This window comes from Medicago truncatula, chromosome 2 (genome assembly GCF_003473485.1).
Source record: "Medicago truncatula cultivar Jemalong A17 chromosome 2, MtrunA17r5.0-ANR, whole genome shotgun sequence".
Lineage (NCBI taxonomy): Eukaryota > Viridiplantae > Streptophyta > Magnoliopsida > Fabales > Fabaceae > Medicago > Medicago truncatula.
Window position 1 is genome coordinate 21,332,883 of NC_053043.1, and position 20,571 is coordinate 21,353,453.

Consider the following 20,571-nt stretch of genomic DNA (forward strand, 5'->3'; position numbering starts at 1 on the left):
GTAAATGTGCCATTTCACGTTTGACTAAGACCCTGAGGGTATTTTCGTCTGTTCATGTCCAAAATTGTTGAGTCACACTACCACGTCAGCTAATCAGTGACGTGGTAGTAATTAATTGGGCTCAGGGACGAAATTTTAAATTATTAATGATTGCAATGCTAGTTTGCAAGGATTAACGAATACATGGATCAATTTTTAAACGACCTATAATTACAAGGATGAAATACATATTTAAGCCAAATCCAATTTATCAAACAATACTTCAAAATTTGAATGATTTTGAATACCACAAGACTTTTTTTGAGTGATGAAATTTTTTGATTGAATATCACTAAACTTTTTTTAAATAAGAAAGAGTCTGGAATGAATACCATAATTTTTTTTTTTAAATTGTAAATAGTCTTAATTGAATACCACGTAACTTTTTTATGATAATATATTTTTTTAAATCTTAATCTAATACATGTATACTTGTTATTATTTTTCATAAATAAATAAATGGCCACAAAGTGTTGAAATATATATATTTTTTTTGACGCAAGACATAAAAAAAACTGAAACTAGACATCATATGTGACATTTATTTTATGTAAAAAATAAATGTTTGCAAAATTGATTTTCATTGAATTTTTTTTGACGGAATTTTCATTGAAATTACTATACGTGAATTAAACTGCATTTTTTTTTATTATTAAAAATAGTTGTTTAACCTTGAAACATTCATACATTTCTTACTTTTCCTCCCCCTTTCTTTCTCACATTTCATTTTTCAATTCAATTCAATTCCACTTTCACATTCCCATTCAAACAAAACAAGTTTATCTATATTTCTTCCCTCATCTATAACGTGTTCGATTTCAATTTCCAGTTGAATATTCTCTCCCATTCCGTTTCCGATTCTGATTCCGATTCGTGATTCAGATTTGTTTCATTCCCCGTTTCAGATTCAGATCTCCGAAATGGGAGACAGTGACATTGAAGGCGCCGGCGGTGGCGGAGACGACGGTTTTCGTTCTCCGATCGGCCGTAAATATCGTCCCGTTTTGGCTAACGATCGTGCTGTTCTTGAGATGTCTTCTATGGATCCTGGATCTTCTTCTTCCGCTTCTTCTTCTGCGTTTCCAGATCAACCTACTAATCTCAGGTATATTCACGCTCTTCGATCTCCGAGATGATGATTTTCGGTTTTGTAATTCCAAATTTGATGAATGTGATTGAAGAATTTTAGTGATGTTGTGTTTTTGTGAAGGAATTGAAGCTAGTGATTCGATGGAACACGTAGACACTTGTAATGATTTTTAAAAAAATGACATAAATAAATGTAATCACATGTGTTTGTGTTGTGTCAGTCATGTCCGAACGCGATACTTACACCCGCATATTGATAATACATTTGAAGATCATGACATAATTAAATGTAATCACATGTGTTTGTGTCGTGTCAGGCATGTCCGAACATTGATACTTACACTGGCACATTGATAATGCATTTTTGAGAAAATGGCATAATTAAACGTAACTATATGTGTCAGACATTGGACACACCTACGATCAGAAGTGTTGGTGCTACTGAGAATAATAAGCTAGTAATTTGGTATTTTTGTTGTTGGTTTATTATGAAGAATTTATATTTTTACGTGTTTATGTTGATATTGTTGTGTGTTGGTTTAAATATGATCTTAGTCACTGCAATTATAGCATTTTTTAGTCTTAGTCCATGTAAGTTTTTTTTTGTTGTTGTTTGGATTCAATCTCTATGCAAATTCAAAAACTGTTGCATTTAGTGCTGATGTAAGCTTAATGAGCCACATGGTGTGATTTGATTAGGTCACATATGATGTCAGGGACTAAAAACAATAATTTTTAAATTTGCAGGGACTGAATTTGAACACAAAAAACTTACAGGGATCAAAACCAAAAACGCTAGAATTGCAGGGACTAAAACTTGTTTATACCTTGTGTTTTTGTGAAGGAATTGAAGCTTGTAATTTGATGTTTTTGTTTTTGGTTTAAATTCTAAAGTGTATTTTTTGAGTAGTGTTTTTGTTGTTGATTAAGACAAATTGAATGTAGTTGCCTGTGATAAATTGATTTGATTATTTTGGGTTAGTTTTGGAGAATGGTTTTACTGATTGGTGTTTTATTGTTTTTAGAAAAATAAATGTAGGTAAGAGTGGGAATGGGAGTTCAGATGCTAAAGATGGGGATTCTCCTCATCAATCTCAACCTAATGGACCCCAGCAAGAATCTAAACTGGAACTGTTTGGTTTTGATTCCCTTGTCAACATTCTTGGTCTCAAAAGGTACTTCACTTGCTAGCTACACTCTGAATTGCTATTCTTGTAATGCTGTTTGATGTCGTTTGAAGTTTGCAAACTATTGCTGTTATTCTTGTTGTGTTGAAACCCTGCACTAGTGATACATCTTTTTTTTCCGACTGTTACAATTTTAATATTCAATAAACACATTTAAACAACTTTTTTTCGAGGTTTTTGTTTGTTTAGAAGATCTGATTATGTAAAAAAAATGTAGTTTTAAGAAAAAGAGATTTCTGAAATAACACAGACAGGTCTTATTTGAATTGTTTTTTTAACTGGAAGGGATGCCTCAAGTCAATGTTGTTTGTTGAATTTGATTTTGGTTTAGTTTAGAATCTTTTTCTTGGTTCTCCTATGCTAAACAATTTTTATGGACTGTATCCTGCCCTTCCTCAGCATGACTGGTGAGCAACCTGCACAACCATCTAGTCCTAGAGATGGTGAGGATATTACAATTACTGCTGGGCTGCCAAAGGTATGGTAATTTCTCAAGTACAAGTTATACCTCCATTTAATTGTATCATATTTATGTGCGGTCATTGATGAATGTGATATATACGTTTATAGTTTGAATTTACTAAAACAAGAAATAGAAATTTGGAAGCAAACACTGCCTCACACTAAATTGTCTACTGTTTCTATGTATCTCCTGTCTCAAATACAAGCAAAAAAAACTAATCACCCTTACTACGAATACTAGTTAATCTCTTCATTTTCGAAATGTTAAAAAGAAAATAATTGCATTCTCCACATTGCCCTTCATGGGAACTTGTTTCACCGAAATAAGAGTTATTGGAATCTTAAATTCTAAATTAGTTGAAAGGTATTTTAGTAACAATAAATATCATTGGATAGGATAAAACTAGTTAAAACTTGCTTATATTTTGGACCAGGAAATATATGTTTTTATTTTTTATATTCAAGACAGGGGTAGAGTTCTTTATAAGGAAAAATATTTAAAAAGATAATTTTTATTTGGTGGGGGTTGCAAAGCTATTATGAATCTTTTATGATAACGATTCATGGATAATTGTGCCTTCCATATGCTATATTTACATACACACATGCACGTGACACATGTTAATATGAACAGGGGGTATTCATTTAGAGTAGCAAATCTTGACTATTGGGATACGCATATATGGTCTGGATAATTAAAGTTCATGTTGAAAATTCTGCCTTCATTGCGGTCTGCTCCTAGCTGCCTACTTGCGGCATTTGTGTTGCCTTCATTGCAGCCTCCAACACCATTATTGTGTTGGGTGTGAAAGGGCCAAAGGGGTGAATTTAGTCCCACATTGCCTAGAGATATGGCCTGTGTAGTGTTTATAAAGCACAGACAACCCTCACTTTACTAACTGGTTTTGTAATGCTGAGTTAGGCTCAATCCAAAATTCTAAGATGGTATCATAGCCTATCCCAGATCTGTCATTGGGCTTCCTGCATCGTCCACACTTGAGGTTCATTGGGCCCGAGTGTGAGCGGGTGTGTTGGAAATTCAGTGTTGGGTGTGAAAGGGGTGGGTGGATTTAGTCATACATTGCATAGAGATATGGCCTGTGTAGTGTTTGTAAAGCATGGGCAACCTTCACCTTACAAGCTGGTTTTGTAAGGATGAATTATGCCCAATATACAAACCTAAGAGATACTCATATTAGTGAAGGCGAGCCGTTTCAAATAATTTGAATTGTTGCCGTGCGACGAAGGTAGGTTTGAGTAGTACAATCAACCTCTTGCAAGTTGCAAATGCAATGTAAGGTTGCCTATCCGATGGTTCAACCTTTCCCTAGACCATACGATGGCAGAAGTTATATAGCATTTGATTGCCCTTTTATTAGACATACTTGCATTACCATTCATAGAAGTCACATTGCGTTATCTGATTTAATATAATAATCCTAACTACACATGCTTGATTCACAACAATCTTTTGTCACTTGATATGCCTTCCTTCTTCCCCACCTATGAAGCACATACACTCTTCGGATTAGGCGTGACACTTGTAATTACACTGAATTATGTAATTTTTTCAAATTATTAGCTGTGTCGGCGTGTTAGTGTCCGTGTCCGGTGTCCGTGTCCGTATCCGTGCTTCATAGTTCCCCACACACATAAATCTAGGTAGTCAATCCCGGATAGCGCTGCGGAGCGGCCGACCTCAAAAGTGGGATCGCGGGTAACGGGATTGCCGGGATCACAAAGGATAGATTGTATAAGAACAGAGGAGAGATTGTATAAAAAAACAGAACAAAAATAGATACGATAAAACAATTACTAGTTAGAGATTCAATGTAACATAGGAGAGATTTAATGTGTCTTTTAATGTCTATTCAAGTAGTAGCTGATACCAATTGTAACAAAAAAAACATATGATAAAAAAACAGAGAACATGTATCGAATGAAAGAATAGAGAAGAACAAACCAAACGGGTGTAGGTTATACAATATATAGTTAATACCTTAAAGTAAAAACATGTAATGAAAGAAATAGAATCGAGAAGAACAAAAAAAAGGGTTTAGGGAGAACTGAGCGAAGGCTACGGTAAAGGAGGGCGGCGGAGGTGTGATATGATGGAAAGGAGAAGAGAGAAAAAGGGTTGTTTAGGGTTGAAAACGGCGGATACAGAGAGAGAATGGAAAGGAGAAGATAGAAAAGGGTTAGGGTTGTGCAAAAACCCTAATTCAAACGGTTCAAATTTTAAGGGCAAACCTGATTTTCTTGGAGCTGGAACCCGGGAACGCGAACCGGTAACCCAATCTCCCACCTGGAGCGGCCGCGAACCAGAAGTGGGCTCAGATTCACATTCCCGTCGCGTGTTTTCACCGAGTTGCGCCGCTCCTCCGGGATCCCGCCAGGATTGACTACCTAGAAATAAATACTTCTACATTGTTGGAGCTTTTATTTCCTACAATTTGAACCTGTGCAATTCATGTTTCATGTTGACAGTTCGGCATAATTTTGTATCTTTTTCTATGAATGCAAAAAATGTATGGTGGTTGTAATCTGTCTGTTGTATTGCATTTGATCATTTTGATTGTAACTTTGATTTTTTTTTTTGTCATGTTTATTTTATTTTTTCAGCCTGATACTCTCAAACTAGGTACAATGATGGGTGTATTCATTCCGTGTGTTCAAAGCATTTTGGGCATCATCTACTACATCCGTTTCTCTTGGTAACTTGCATGTTGCTTTAAATCTTCCCTCAAATATTATATTAGATCATTTATTGCTATTTGGAACCAAATATTTGAATATTTAGGAGTAGTATTGAAAATTTAAATGAAAGTCTCAAGCCTTCGAATTTTTAAATTAGTATTAGTATTAGTATATGAATGCAACTTTATAAGAATTCTGATTTAAATTTAAAAGATCAGAAGTAACTACTTCATTCAACAACTGTCACCTGCTTTGAAAAAACAGTCAATCACGGGCAAGGTTGTCAAACTTGAAAGTCTAGGCAAGATCCTTAGAGTTATAAGAGTCTACTTGATTAAAAAATCTTTAATAGCATCCAAAACATAATATAATACCATTGACACATATGACCCCAAATAGCATATGTAAAGTCACACATCATGTATTTGACCAAGCAAGTTATATTCATTACCAGATTTTGCAGGTAACCTTAATTAAACCAAGTAAGACCAACATCAGTTGATTATTTATATTTTTTTACTTGATACTGCAGTTAAATTATTATTATTATTATTTTTTTAAATATTTTAGGTTTCCTTTTTTTTTTTGATTGAATTGATTTGGATTACTTTGTTACTTTATCATAAGTCAAGTAGCCAAAAATTAGATGTTTTTTTTCCTTCAATAATTGTCATTGTTGTAGGATTGTTGGTATGGCTGGCATAGGAGAGACATTGATTCTTGTTGCTTTGTGTGGCACTTGTACGTTCCTTACTTCAATATCACTGAGTGCTATTGCAACCAATGGTGCCATGAAGGTAAATTGTTTAAACTATATTTGATAGTTAATTTGAATGAAAAAGGAGTTTGCTGTCATGAGTAGCTTACATTATGAAGCTAGTTGATTTGTGAGAAGGGAATGATTAAGTATTTAATGTTTGTTTAAATCTTAGGCACACCGGATAGACTGTTTGTTTCTGCTTATTTATTTAACAAATCACATTTTTCAAAGATATAATAACTTGTTAAGATTTTTCAACGTTTGTTTCAGTTTTTGGAAATAATTAAAATCTAAAAAAAAAATAAATCAAAATATGATTATAATCAGAAACTATTTTTAGTAGCTTCAGAGACACAATTTTGTTTTTATTGAGTGTAATAGATGAGAGTACAAATACAAACTAGTTATTGTTTTACACAAATATTCTCGGATTATTTTATGTTATAAAAAGGGCAGCTCGGTGCACAAAGCTCCCACATACGCAGGGTTCGGGAAGGGGTCCCACCATTTGGTGCATTGTACCCAGCCTTACCCTGTTTTTTACACAAGAGGATGTTTCTATGACTTGAACTCGTAACCTTTCAGTCACATGACAACAACTTTACCGTTGCTCCAAGCCCACCCCCCCCACAGATTATTTTATCTTAAAATCACTCTTTCTAATCTCAAAATAGCGAGCCAAAATTAGACTAGTAATATCCTCTCTAAACCCATTGACTGCGGCTTAGTCCCACCTGGATTTGAGCTCCGTGTGGTCTTTCATTATTGAAAATATATGTGATGGAAAATGAAGGACAAAATTGAAGAGAGAATCAAGCTTCTGATCTGAACAAAGTGAGTAATACATTATACACAATAAGTTTTTAAAGATATAACAAAGGGTTAACTAAGTTACAACTCCCTAACCGTTTGACTAACTGGGTAGCCTTCCGAGTCTGAAACAACATCGAGTTACTCATGGACTGATATGAGATCATCAATGGAGAGGCAAAAATCTATTAATGCCTTTCTACAAAGCAAGAATTAAGAGGTCGTTTTCTTGTCTTATTTGTACTTATGAGCTCTGTGTGAAGCTGACTAGTCTTCTTGTAAGTCTAAGTTTCGAAGTAATTGTGTTTCTGCTCCCATATGCCACGAGTAGATTCAACTGAATACTCGAGTGAAGAATTGAAGTTAACAAAAAAGACTGCAACCATGAAGAGAGCAACTGATCTTATTGCTCCTAAAACTGAATAGGCCTTGTTCACTTTCTCTAGATTTAGATCTTCCTCATTCAGCAATTGGGAGGAATAGCTGGATTTCACACAGTTTTGTAATTGTCAACCTTTGATAGTAGGTTCAAAACATAGCTTGCAAAGAATTTCTTATTGTCAAATTTCTTTGATAGTATGAAAGTTTTAAAAGCTTATAAATAAACAAGTTTACAAAGACAAATAGCATGAATATGTTATGTCCCGAGCATGAATCATGATCAACAATAGTTAAAAAAAGGAGAGTGGACTGTGTAAGTTAGGCCCCAAAATAACCCTAATCCTATTGACGGAACGATATGAGATGGAGTTTTATGGGTCGGTACATCATGGGCCTCTAGCCATTGGGCTATCTTCCATGTGATCAACTCTTCTTATAACTTGTGATGACTTCTATTGGTCATATTCTCACATGCCCACATCTTGGGTGCGATTCCACCATCTTTTCCCCAACAAGAGCTATTTTCAGAAATTGAGAAAATGAATACTCTCTCTGAGCTTCTACAATTTTTGTTGTACACGTTGTCTGTTCAAGTTAATCAAGTAGTTACTTCTATCTTATATTCCCTGAATAACTCAATCTGGCCTTGAAAGGAAAACTAAGATTCCTATCAAGAAAGAGCATTGATTTCTGCTGCTTTTTTCAACAATTGTTTTGTCTGAATGAAATTTCTGCCATTTAGTGCAACTGTTTGGAGATGGCTATTTATTTTGTTGGAAGTGTTAGCCGTGTACAACCAGTCTATTGATTATGCTATATGCCGCAGAAAAAGCACAATTTTTAACTTCAAATTTTAATTAAAAGTAATACAAAAATTCTGTGCTTGTTCTTTGAGAATTTTTATTTATTTTATACCTCCAGTTTTTTTTTTTCTATCTTTCTGTTTTACAATTTTTTATTTCGCGTTTAAAATATCTTGTAATAAGAAGTTTTTTTTTTCTTCTGATAAAGCATTATAAAAAGAAATGGTCTTCTGATTTTTCCTAAAATTTAGTAAATCGTAAAATGCACTTAATGTCATCTATCAATATAGTTAAATCTTTTTCTTTTGTATGTTCTTCTCTAGGGTGGTGGACCATACTATCTCATAGGCCGGGCGCTTGGTCCAGAAGTTGGAGTTAGTATTGGTTTATGCTTTTTCCTTGGAAATGCAGTTGCTGGAGCTCTGTAAGTGCATAAAATGAACCTTTTTTCTTTTTAAACATTTAATGGAGATCAGGCTAGGTGGATGATGAATAAAGTGTTTTCAAATTATGTGTCATCATCATAGCTTAATAGGTACTGTGCAATGGATTCTGAAGTTTCTTGTTTGTTGTTTATGGTTCTAGGTATGTATTGGGAGCTGTAGAAACATTTTTGAAAGCAGTTCCAGCTGCTGGGATTTTTAGAGGTAATGACTAATGAATCTAGACAGTTTTTTAATGTGGAATTAAGTGGTCTTTTATATTTTATTTAAATTTTTAATACTTACATGTAATTTTTCCTTTGCTGAATATTGATGTTTAAACATGTATCTCCTTCAATTTTCCTAATAATTAATTCTGCAATAAAAGTCACCTTAAGAACCATGGTGTACTCTTTTGGAATTGTATTATTGTCATTGTTGTCAGATAGTGGCTATAGCGGTGCTGTAGTGCAGCGGAATTTGAATAAATCGCTATTGTTCTGCGATACACTGTTTGGTACGAAGCGTTGTCGAGTGTTGACTGTTGCCGCGCAATAACACTGTAGCTTAGCAGAATTTAAAAAAGCTACTATTTTTTCTTGATTCGTGATTGGCAACTACTAATTATTGTACTAGTACGTGTGTGTGTGAAATAAAATGGTATACTTTATTTTTCCAATAAATCTTATATTTTTAATTTTGTAGTTTTGTTTTTTGATATGTTAACGTGATTTCAGGCTTCAGTGGTTATTGGAGAATCTGTTTTTCAGAATAAGATAAAATATATTGAGCATGAGTCTTGGACTCATAGCCATAATTCGACCTCAAGCCTTATATAAACTATTTATTTGGTCATATCACTAGTAATGTGGGATCTCAACATACACAACACCTTCACCTCCAAAAATCATTTCGAGCGTGTACAGATGTGGGTGGCCCAATACTTTATATAAGATAATCTCTGATAGCAATTTGGAAGAAGGAAAAACTATGAATGTCTATCCTAAATTAAAGCAAAGAATAATTACTGAAAAATACAAAATCAGCTATACAAAAAAAAAAAAAGGGAAATAAACAGCTATATACAAAATGGAAGACCTTCCTATACTAGAACCATGCATAGACAATACATTTTTATTTCTATTTGATTTCAGATAAATGTGCATAAAAGCCATCAAACTGACATGTTTTTGTCATTACATTTGTCCCTGGTCAGGGACGGAACCAGAAAAAGATACTGAGGGGGCAGATTTTTTTTTTAAAAGGCTACATGTAATTATATACCACTTTCAAATTTTCACCTATAAAATATAAACAAAAAAAATACAAAAACAGGGATCATTTACGTTGGTAACAATGATATATATACATTGAGACAAGTGTTGGAGAGGATATAACATTACAGGAAATTGCAATTTTTTAACTTTTAACTTCACAACCTGTAGGAAACACCTTATTTTTAAGGTGGCGAATATCATTTTTATAACAAGGGGTCTCAGAAGATTTTGTTAGATGAGGATGACAACAGCCCCTAAACCTTTATACTTGGTTCCATCCCTGTTCCTGGTGATTGTAACTTGGGATGGCCTTATCTTGTATTCCTTTGCATTTATGAACATGAAAAAGGGGGATATAAAGATTCACTCTTCAATTTAATATATATTAAATATCAATGGGAAAGTGTACGTTACCTGGGATATAAAGATTCACTAGCCATTTAAGTTTTTTGTAACAAGTTAGTCCTTTTAGCTTGTAAAAGTGTATATTGCAATCATCTAACTTAAAGGACCGCAGAATGTATTTAGCCTTTTTCTTTGGTTTATGTCGACGTTGCATGTTTGATTTTCTTTTTGACAAATAAGTATACTGTTATGCATTGAGTTGAAGTATACTAAACGATTGTACTGTTATGCATGTTTTGACAAAAAAATGAGCAGTATGCTGAAGTAGGAAACTGATCGTGTAAATTTCTTTTTCCTTCATTTTTTATGTATTGCAAGTGCAGAGACTATCACACAAGTTAATGGTACCAAAATTGCACAGCCGATAGAGAGTCCAAGTTCACATGACCTGCAAATTTATGGGATTGTTGTGACTATCATGTTATGCTTTATTGTATTCGGAGGAGTGAAGATGATAAATCGGGTTGCACCTGCATTTCTCATACCTGTTTTATTCTCACTCATCTGCATATATTTGGGAGTTCTGTTGGCAAAGAAGGATCATCCCACAGGTTTGTTTTATTCTCATTGTTAACTTGTCCTTTTGCTAGTTTATGCATGCTTTGGCTTCATCATAGGCTCAAGTTCACACATAGACATTTTTTCTCTCTCCAAGCTTACCTAGTTTGGTAAAACTTGGTTAATGTTTAGGTGTAACAAATTAAGTTTATTTTCAAAATATACTGTACTCTATAGCCTATACAAAATAAAGGGGAGACGGGTTAGTGTCAACCAGAGGATTCTTGAATATAAATATGAAATGAAATGGAGGAATAGTTCAGCTGTAATTTTATGATAAAAAGTGTCACTCTAGTTTAAAGGAAATTTTTTGTACGTCGCTTAAGATATGCAATGCTGTATGAAATTGAATGTTTGGCTGCAAAAAGTCTATAAAAAGTGGGTGTCCCTAATATGGATTTGGTCCACCTACAGAACAGACCCATTGGTTAGAAGAAACCAACTACAGCAGGTCTTGAAGTTTTTGTTTTGCAAGATCTAGGAAATGTGGAAGAAAATGTGTATAAAAATTACCCATACATATGATGCGAATGCAAACCCAATTATTAAATCACCTAATCATATCCATCTTATAGTGAAGAAAATGTCATTGTTTACTACAATTTGACTGGAGCTTCCTCTTTTTCGGCAATAGCGAGCAAAAGCTGGTGGATCACAAAATTTAGATGACTTGGGAAAAGATCAGGGGAGTTTCCTTGACCTCACAGGTTTAAGGAGTACACAGAATACATATAGCAAATTTGAAGTGTTTGTGAAAAACTGGCCTTGTTATATCTAGTAAAAATTCAGGTTCTACTGTTGGACAACTTTTGAGATGGTCCATATTAGAGGGACCCTTAGAAAAAAGGGGAGCTTCCTCTTTTTCGGCAATAGCGAGCAAAAGCTGGTGGATCACAAAATTTAGATGACTTGGGAAAAGACCAGGGGAGTTTCCTTGACCTCGCAGGTTTAAGGAGTACGCAGAATACATATAGCAAATTTGAAGTGTTTGTGAAAAACTGGCCTTGTTATATCTAGTAAAAATTCAGGTTCTACTGTTGGACAACGTTTGAGATGGTCCATATTAGAGGGACCCTTAGAAAATAAGAGCAATGGCAAGATTATGTTTTTATTTGGGTGATTGGAGAACAATCAGTGAAGAAAAAAGGCAATAGTACTCTGGTATGAAGGTTAAAATATACTGTATACAACAGACAGATAACAGAATCAAATCTGGGCAAGAAATAGGGAAAAATTACTTAGCTGGACTTGTAAATTTGATTTGTTCTAATTCTTTAGGGCTTTGTGCTCACATTGATCTTGCTCCGTTCATGTTGTTGACTGTTGAGTTTTTTTCCCTTTGTTTTTTATTAAATAAATTTTGTTTTTAAAGTTATACTGATTTGTGCTATTGAATTTCTTTAATTCGTTACCTTTTATCCACTCTGCCATATTTATTTCAGAAGGAATTACTGGATTGAGTTTTGAGACTCTTAAAGAAAATTGGAGTTCAGATTATCAAAAGACTAATGATGCTGGAATTCCAGAACCTGATGGTTCTGTAACCTGGAATTTCAAGTAAGACTTTGTAGATTTTTCTCTTTAACTAATGTAGTACCCATATCCTTCTTTTATGCTTTATATGATTATGTCTTACAATATATTTGCAAGAAGCCTAATTATTGATGTGCTTTGGATTTCACTTTCTGTCAGTGAGTCATTTGTGGCAAAAGTCCTTCAACTTTTTTCAATTTATCTAAGTGCTATATGGTGAATCTTAGCAAACGTTATAACAATGAGTTATTTGACTAAATTTGACCTACTTCCGCTCCTTTTATATGTTCTCTTTGTCATTTCCACATATATTAAGAAAAATAGGCAGTGTATTTAATATGTTTATTTTGTGTATAGATATTTCTAAAATACTCTTTTATATACGGATATATTTAATTATGACTTTTTATATTTGAAGACACGCAGTAGTATTAATTAGGGACATATTTGGTAAAATATATTAAATGCCTTAGAAATTGTGGTTGGGCCTAACACAACCCCACAAAAAACCGGCTTGTGAGGTGAGGATTGCCCCCCACTTATATAAACACGTGTTCAGACTATCTTTTATCCGATGCGGGACTCTTTAACACACCCCCTCACACCCACCACTATTGTGCTTGGTGCGTGGATATAAATAATGGGTGGCCCAATAGCGGAAACCTGATAGCAGGTGGCCTGACAGATCTTGGAGGAGGCTTTTGCCATCTTTTATCCAATGTGGGATTCTTTGACACACCCACTCACGCCCACCACTATTAAGCTTGGTGCCTGGATATAAATTGTGGGTGACCCAATAGCAGAAACTTGATAGCAGGTGGCCCAACAGATCTTGGAGGAGGCTCTGATACCATCTTAGAAATCGTGGTTGGGCCTAACTCAATCCCACAAAACCGGTTTGTGAGGTGTGCCATCTTTTATCCGATGTGAGACTCCTTAACAAAATGTATCTAGTAATTTGAGTTGAGGCTTATATTTAGATGTATCTAGTAATTTGAGTTGTGGCTTATATTTAGGGACAAATGTTTTTCTCAAAAGGGGCATATATGGGCAGAGATAGTGTCTGTGTGTGTATTATGGCTGATGTAACAAAAAGACCATTTGCAGTTTTTAAACATACACTGTTGTTACTAACATAGCCATTCATTAGTCTCCAATCACCATTGTTGACTTTTAGTACCATTCTATTCAACTTAATTTGATTTTCACAAGGGATAATGCTTTCAAAGGAAAAAGTAGAATTTTGAAATGGACTTATAATGGGTATTTGTTAGTTCCAATGGAGTGTTGTATTCAGTACATGTTGCTATGAAACTTTTCCATAGGGTTTGGCACCAGCTGGTAGTGGCAAACATTTATGTACGTAAATCATTTTTGTCACTCTAATTATCGTGCACAGAGAGAGCATGACTGTCAAACTCTTGAGTTAACTCCTCTATTTTACAATCTCAGAACACAAAGATGAGTTAGATAAATAAATGAACTCTATTTTTAGGGGATGCACATTACTTCAAGTAAACTGAAATCAGTAAATTATCAATTCTACTAGTGAGTTTGAATCTGTATTTTTAATTTTTAGCCTAAAGGTTTTACAGTTTTGGTTGATGCTGTTGGGTGCTTTGACCGGTTTGGCTTTATTGTATATACTAGCAAAAAGATGAGCACTCACGTGCCCGTCTTTCCGCTCTTTTTATTGCGCTAACGCATGTAGATTATCAACGATATTTTATAGAAATTTGCGTGTAAATTACAAACAATAAGTATACATTTAGATATATGTGACTTTCAAATGTAACAAACTCAATAAACCATATTTATCGTTTTCAATGACACCAATAATATAACACATAATAAAAATTCTTATATTTTTTAAAAACACCAACAATATAGCATTATTATATGAAAAATTGTTTAAGGGTATAATTGAAATAACAAAAAAGCCAACCCAAAATCTTTTCCAAAAGGGGCAATTTTCTTTATATATGGAGTAGTATATAGTATGTGTCTATATATATATATATATATTTATATATTTATTTATTTATTTATTTATTTATTTATGTTCTGTTTTGCTAAATAATACTATTAGACTATGTAATTGCAGGCTAATTATAAATATAAGAAATGGATCAAGTATTGAATTATGCTTATATTTGAGTTTAGAAGTAGAATATGAATTATAATAGATCATATTTTGCTACTGAATGTTTTAAAACAATGTATTTGAATTATGTAATCACTTAAGAGTTTATGGATCAAATCTATGATTTTGGTTTTACTAGGGCTCCACAAATTTACCGATACTCTCGAGTTTGATAACCTTGGGATAAAAAATTGGGGAATGAGTTTCATAACTTTACAATATATTAGCATTTATATAATTTAAAACCATCTCATATTTAATGCTTGTCCTTGGGGATTATTTTTCAGTAAAGGCTAGTTTGTGATATTGAAATGCTTTTTCAATTTTTTAATGGTAATATTTTTCCCCACCAGTTCTTTGGTGGGCCTTTTTTTCCCAGCAGTGACAGGAATAATGGCAGGTTCTAACCGATCATCTTCTCTGAGAGATACTCAACGATCTATTCCTGTTGGAACTTTATCTGCAACTCTTTCAACTTCTTTTATGTATCTTATTTCTGTCATACTGTTTGGCGCCGTTGCCACCAGAGATAAGCTTTTAACTGACAGGTACTTTTTTAGTCCAAAAGTTGTTTATGTAGCTTTTTCTTATAATATAAGCATCAGCTTAGAATATCTACTCCCTCTGAATGTGCACCAAAGAAACTGCTTATGTTTCACCAACTGCACAAACCCCTTTTATCACTTTAGTTTTCCCTTCAGCGGTTAGTTTGGCATTTACTGTATCAGGAAGTTCCTTGTTTTCTATTCAAACAAACGGATAGTTGATCTTGGTATTAAGCCACAGATTTAGCGTTTCTTTTTTGTGGGGGATATACTTATAATCTTGGATATTGATGTGATTTCTATTAACTGGTTTTATTTTGATTTGGAGTTTTATGCAGGTTGCTTACAGCTACAATTGCGTGGCCTTTACCTTCATTAATTAAAATTGGGATTATTCTTTCAACCATGGGTGCTGCTCTTCAGAGCCTGACCGGCGCCCCACGTCTGCTTGCAGCTATAGCCAATGATGATATTTTACCTATTCTGAACTACTTTAAAGTTGCAGATGGCAGCGAGCCACATATTGCTACCCTTTTCACTGCTTTGCTATGTATTGGGTGTGTCGTCATTGGGAATCTGGATCTTATCACTCCAACCGTGACCATGTTTTTCCTTCTGTGTTATTCTGGTGTCAACTTATCCTGCTTCCTTCTTGATCTATTAGATGCTCCTAGTTGGCGTCCTCGGTGGAAATTTCATCATTGGAGTTTGTCGCTTCTTGGAGCATTACTTTGCATAGGTATGCTTCCTTCCTGGGCATTTTTTCCGTAGATTCAATCCACTTGTTTCTTTATTTCCCTGTTTTATATCTGATCTGGTGAAATGTGGAAGACAACAAGGACAGAAGAAAATCCTTTTCTGTATATGTTAATGATTAAAATAAAACTAAATATGAGAGATAATAGTGCTCTCAAGAGACCATTGGTCAAACACCATATATGCCACTGTTAATTTTATTTATAGGCAAAACGGGTGTAGTGAGAATCCCTTTGTTCAGTTTATAGTATTCAACTTTATGTCTTCCTTTTGTTTATAAAAGGGGAAAGAGTTGTGTGCAGCTGATATTGCAACTGTACAAATCAAATACAGCTGTGTAATAGCTACAACTATCAACGCATATAACTCGGTGGATGCTTATTTCCGCTTCTGTCTCATTTTGAAGCTTGATTTTGTGGTGATCATTGTCTTGTTTGCAATGCAGTGATCATGTTCTTAATCTCTTGGTCATTCACTGTGGTTTCTTTGGCCCTAGCAAGCTTAATATATAAGTATGTGAGCATCAAAGGAAAGGCTGGAGACTGGGGAGACGGTTTCAAAAGTGCTTACTTCCAACTTGCACTTCGCAGCCTTCGGTCACTAGGAGGTATATCTCTTATATATTCAGTCATCTATGCGCCTCAAGTAGAATATATGGCACTAAATATGGTAATTTTGTTGATTTTGAAATGATATATGATTTGATGGCTAGTATAGATTAGGTTGAACCACTTTTGATGATCTCTTCCCTGGAGTGACAAACCAAAATTAGTACACGTGACACTTAACTCTGTTCTGCTTGTGTTCGTTTCTCAGCTAGCTTAGAAGAGGTTTCATTGGAGTTGGTTAAGGTGATTTCACCACCATTGATCGGTCCATTGACATTGATAGACCCATTAAGAGGAAAGGAGGTGATGTAGTTATAAAGGAACTGAAAGTAGCGCGAAAGGCATGCATGAATTTTGTTGAGTGGTTTAGGCTTGGTTAGTCTGAGCAAGGAAACAAGTTCCTTCTCAGCAAGGGTTGATCATTTTTTTTTTCTTAATTACCATTACTGCTTGCTTGTTAGGAGCTTGGCTTCATTCCATTCATAATTTTCTTTTTTAGCAGTCTGGTATCAATTCATTAAGAGAGGATTTATCATCTTGTTGAAGGAGTTGTACCTTTTAATTCAATACAAGTTTCTTTTTCTGTTGTGTTACCTATTAACCTTGCACTCAGGGTTGAAGAAATGGGTGAATTACCGTTATGGTCCTCAAAACTGTAGGGATCATTCAATTTGGTTCCTCAAATTTACAAAATGGCAAATTAGTCTTTGAAATTGAAGATCATCGCCATTCTATTCGGTCCCTCCATCATTTAACAGAATCAGAAATGTTGAGTTGACACGCTAAAAGCATGCTCAGTTGAAAGCATGTTTTGAGAAATTTGTTTAGGGCTTCTCTTGATCTCTGTTTAGTGATTCAGATTTATCCGAATTAATTGACAGATGGACTTAATTGGTTGAGGGTCCTCAATTTCAGGGTCTAATTTGTCATTTAGTAATTTTTTTAGACCAAATTTCCTGAGCTCCAAATTTCAAGAACTAAAATGATGATTCACCGTGGATTTAAAGAAAAAAAAAAGAGAGAGAAACTTTGTTTTCTCTGAGCTTGTTTTGCTTAGTAAAAAAGTGAATGGAAAGAAAATGATACTTTAGTATAAAGACAATTTGTCTCTAAAATATTTGGCAAAAGTTGAGAAATTGCATAGTTGGCACTTGAGAAGAATCCAACTGGTTGGTTTATCCCATATTGTGGGATGCAGAAGTTTTCAGTTCGTTCTCCTCTGTTTATTGATGCATCCAAGCAATAGACGCGTGGCTTTTCTGCACCACTTTTCTTACTTCAACTTTTATTGTGCGTAGCTCGGCAGAAACAATGTGTAACTCCTGCACAATTCCAACCTTGAATCGTAGTAGTACTTGAGATTTTTGAATTTAAATGGCTGTTGCTTTTCTTATATTGCATGATTATCTCTTCTATTTTGTCATCTATAGTTCGTAGAATATCATACCATCTAGAATAAGAATATGAGGAGTTAGAGGATAAAATTGTCCTGTGGTCAACTTTTAAAAGTATCAACATATGAATGGGATGTTCTCAATCACGCACAGCTGGAATTTTACCGCATCAGACTATCCTTTTTTTTAACCTGTGCATACTTCTGAATGTATTTCGTTCTAGTAACTTGTTTTGTTTATGTTTGTAGCAAATCAAGTGCACCCAAAGAATTGGTATCCAATTCCGCTAGTATTTTGTCGACCCTGGGGCAAACTGCCAGAAAATGTTCCTTGTCATCCGAAACTTGCGGACTTCGCCAACTGTATGAAGAAGAAAGGTCGAGGACTGACCATATTTGTCTCTATACTCGATGGGGATTACCATGAATGTGCTGAAGATGCCAAGACTGCCTGTAAACAACTTAGTACGTACATTGAGTACAAGAATTGTGAAGGTGTGGCCGAGATTGTTGTAGCTCCTAACATGTCTGAAGGTTTCCGTGGCATCGTTCAGACAATGGGCCTTGGCAACCTCAAGCCGAACATTGTGGTCATGCGTTATCCAGAAATCTGGCGACGGGAGAACTTAACAGATATCCCCGCCACCTTTGTTGGTATAATTAATGACTGCATTGTTGCAAACAAGGCAGTAGTTATAGTGAAGGGTCTCGATGAATGGCCAAATGTGTACCAGAAGCAATACGGGACAATTGACTTGTATTGGATTGTAAGAGATGGTGGTCTCATGCTGCTTCTCTCTCAACTGCTTCTCACCAAGGAGAGCTTTGAGAGTTGTAAGATTCAGGTTTTCTGTATTGCAGAAGAGGATGCAGATGCAGAGGGGCTAAAAGCTGATGTTAAAAAGTTCCTTTACGATCTTCGTATGCAAGCAGAAGTCTTTGTCATAACAATGAAATGGGATGTTCAAGTGGATAGCGGGTCTCCACAAGACGAGTCATTAGACGCATTTACCAGTGCTAATCAAAGAATTGTTGATTATTTAACCCAAATGAAGGCAACAGCAGAGAGAGAAGGTACCCCTCTAATGGCAGATGGTAAGCCGGTGATTGTGAACGAGAAGCAAGTTGAGAAGTTTTTATACACAACGCTTAAGCTCAATTCCATAATTTTGAGATACTCAAGAATGGCTGCTGTTGTGTTAGTAAGTCTTCCTCCCCCTCCATTGAGCCACCCGGCATATTTCTATATGGAGTATATGGATCTGTTACTGGAGAATGTACCAAGGATTTTGATTGTAAGAGGATATCGTAGAGATGTTGTAACTCTATTCACATAGCTTGAAATGGATTCTAGGACAGTAATCGAACTTCTCTCACACTGTTTATATTTTTGTAGTTTACATGCAAGGCTCATTCTTTGTACCAATTTTCTTGATGAAGAGGATCTTTTGTATCCGTCAGATTTTATAGAAAGATATGAAATTATAAATTCATTTTCTGGACTTTGTTGTAACTATTTACTATCAGATGAGAACTAATGTTCCAATATGGTCGTTTTTAACTTATACGACACCAGATACGACTCTTTAACTTATACGCCATACATAGATTTTGAAATACATTCAAAAAGACACTCTATTTGGCTATCATCCTACGCTCCTTGCTTGCAGCATCTCTAATTGAAGAGTATGTTCCACAACATCCCAACACAAATTCTAATGTTGTCCAAGATGTTGCTGTACAAAATGTTCAAAAATATTCACCGCTATCAAACAATCTTGAAGCACCAGAAACGTTGTTTCTTCCCACTGGCCACGACGAGTACGCTTTGAATCTTCCAAATTCCATCGAGCTATTTTCAAATTGGTTAATATTTTTTTTTATTTGTGCTCATTAAAGATATTTAATTTTATTACTAAAGAAAGAGATAATATTTTTATTTGAACAATTAATAAAAACATATATATGTAAAATAAAAATGAATCTAATATTATTGTGATTGTGTAGAAAATTTGTTTCTTAAATAAAAATTATAGTTTCTGACTATAAATAATATAATATACTTGAGAGATTGGTCATGGCATAAAGTGAAACCTAGAAAACATTATAGTTTCTGGCTATAAATAATATTACTCGAGAGATTGTTCATGACACAAAGTGAAACAAAGAAAACTAGAAAACATTGCACAGGTACACCCTCTTCTCAATTTTTTCTTCTATTGATTTGTTGCCCTTTTGTCTTTCTATTTGTATGTTACCATACTTTTTGTGCTTGTCTGCATAAGCTTATATATCGGTTTTTTTTTTTTTTTTTTTTTTTTTTCATTAGTATGTTAATCGATAATTTTGTTAGTTTATATGATTAAGGTGAAATTGAACTTGAGACCACCTTCTCACACTATATTCTCTTACTCTAATCACAAAGTCAACATTGTATTTTTTTTTTTTATTGTAAAAAATTCCATATGAATTCCACCAAGTATTATTACATTTAATAACGTAAAGACGAACACGTTACATATATTAAATTTACCATTTGTTTGTTTTTTATTATGTTTTTTTTTTTTTTTTTTGTGGTCGATGATTTAACCCTGAACCTTACATATACTATGCATTGAGCTAAGCTCACGAATTGTATCTTTTTTTTTTTTTGAAGGAGAATTGTATATCTATATCATTGTAAATTTTTAGCATATACCACAA

The 20,571-nt window shown here is 34.4% G+C and overlaps 1 protein-coding gene across 1 annotated transcript; it reads left to right on the plus strand.

The window, feature by feature from the left end:
- Positions 1-722: 722 nt before the first annotated feature.
- LOC11417685 (cation-chloride cotransporter 1) lies at positions 723-19,370 on the plus strand. The gene is made up of 13 exons (XM_003595457.4): positions 723-1,144; positions 2,154-2,303; positions 2,715-2,793; positions 5,400-5,491; positions 6,157-6,271; positions 8,552-8,652; positions 8,814-8,875; positions 10,656-10,883; positions 12,333-12,447; positions 14,920-15,114; positions 15,450-15,850; positions 16,313-16,474; positions 18,118-19,370. The coding sequence occupies exons 1-13, from the start codon at positions 960-962 to the stop codon at positions 19,203-19,205; spliced, it is 2,973 nt and encodes a 990-aa protein (XP_003595505.1). The 5' UTR covers positions 723-959; the 3' UTR covers positions 19,206-19,370.
- Positions 19,371-20,571: the final 1,201 nt, after the last annotated feature.

Bases quoted from the DNA above. Each gene is read 5' to 3' on its own strand.
- LOC11417685 (XM_003595457.4), top strand. From the start codon at position 960: ATGGGAGACAGTGACATTGAAGGCGCCGGCGGTGGCGGAGACGACGGT. The intron at 8,653-8,813 runs GTAAGTGCATAA...TTATGGTTCTAG, and splicing joins AATGCAGTTGCTGGAGCTCT to GTATGTATTGGGAGCTGTAG. The intron at 12,448-14,919 runs GTAAGACTTTGT...TTTCCCCACCAG, and splicing joins TCTGTAACCTGGAATTTCAA to TTCTTTGGTGGGCCTTTTTT.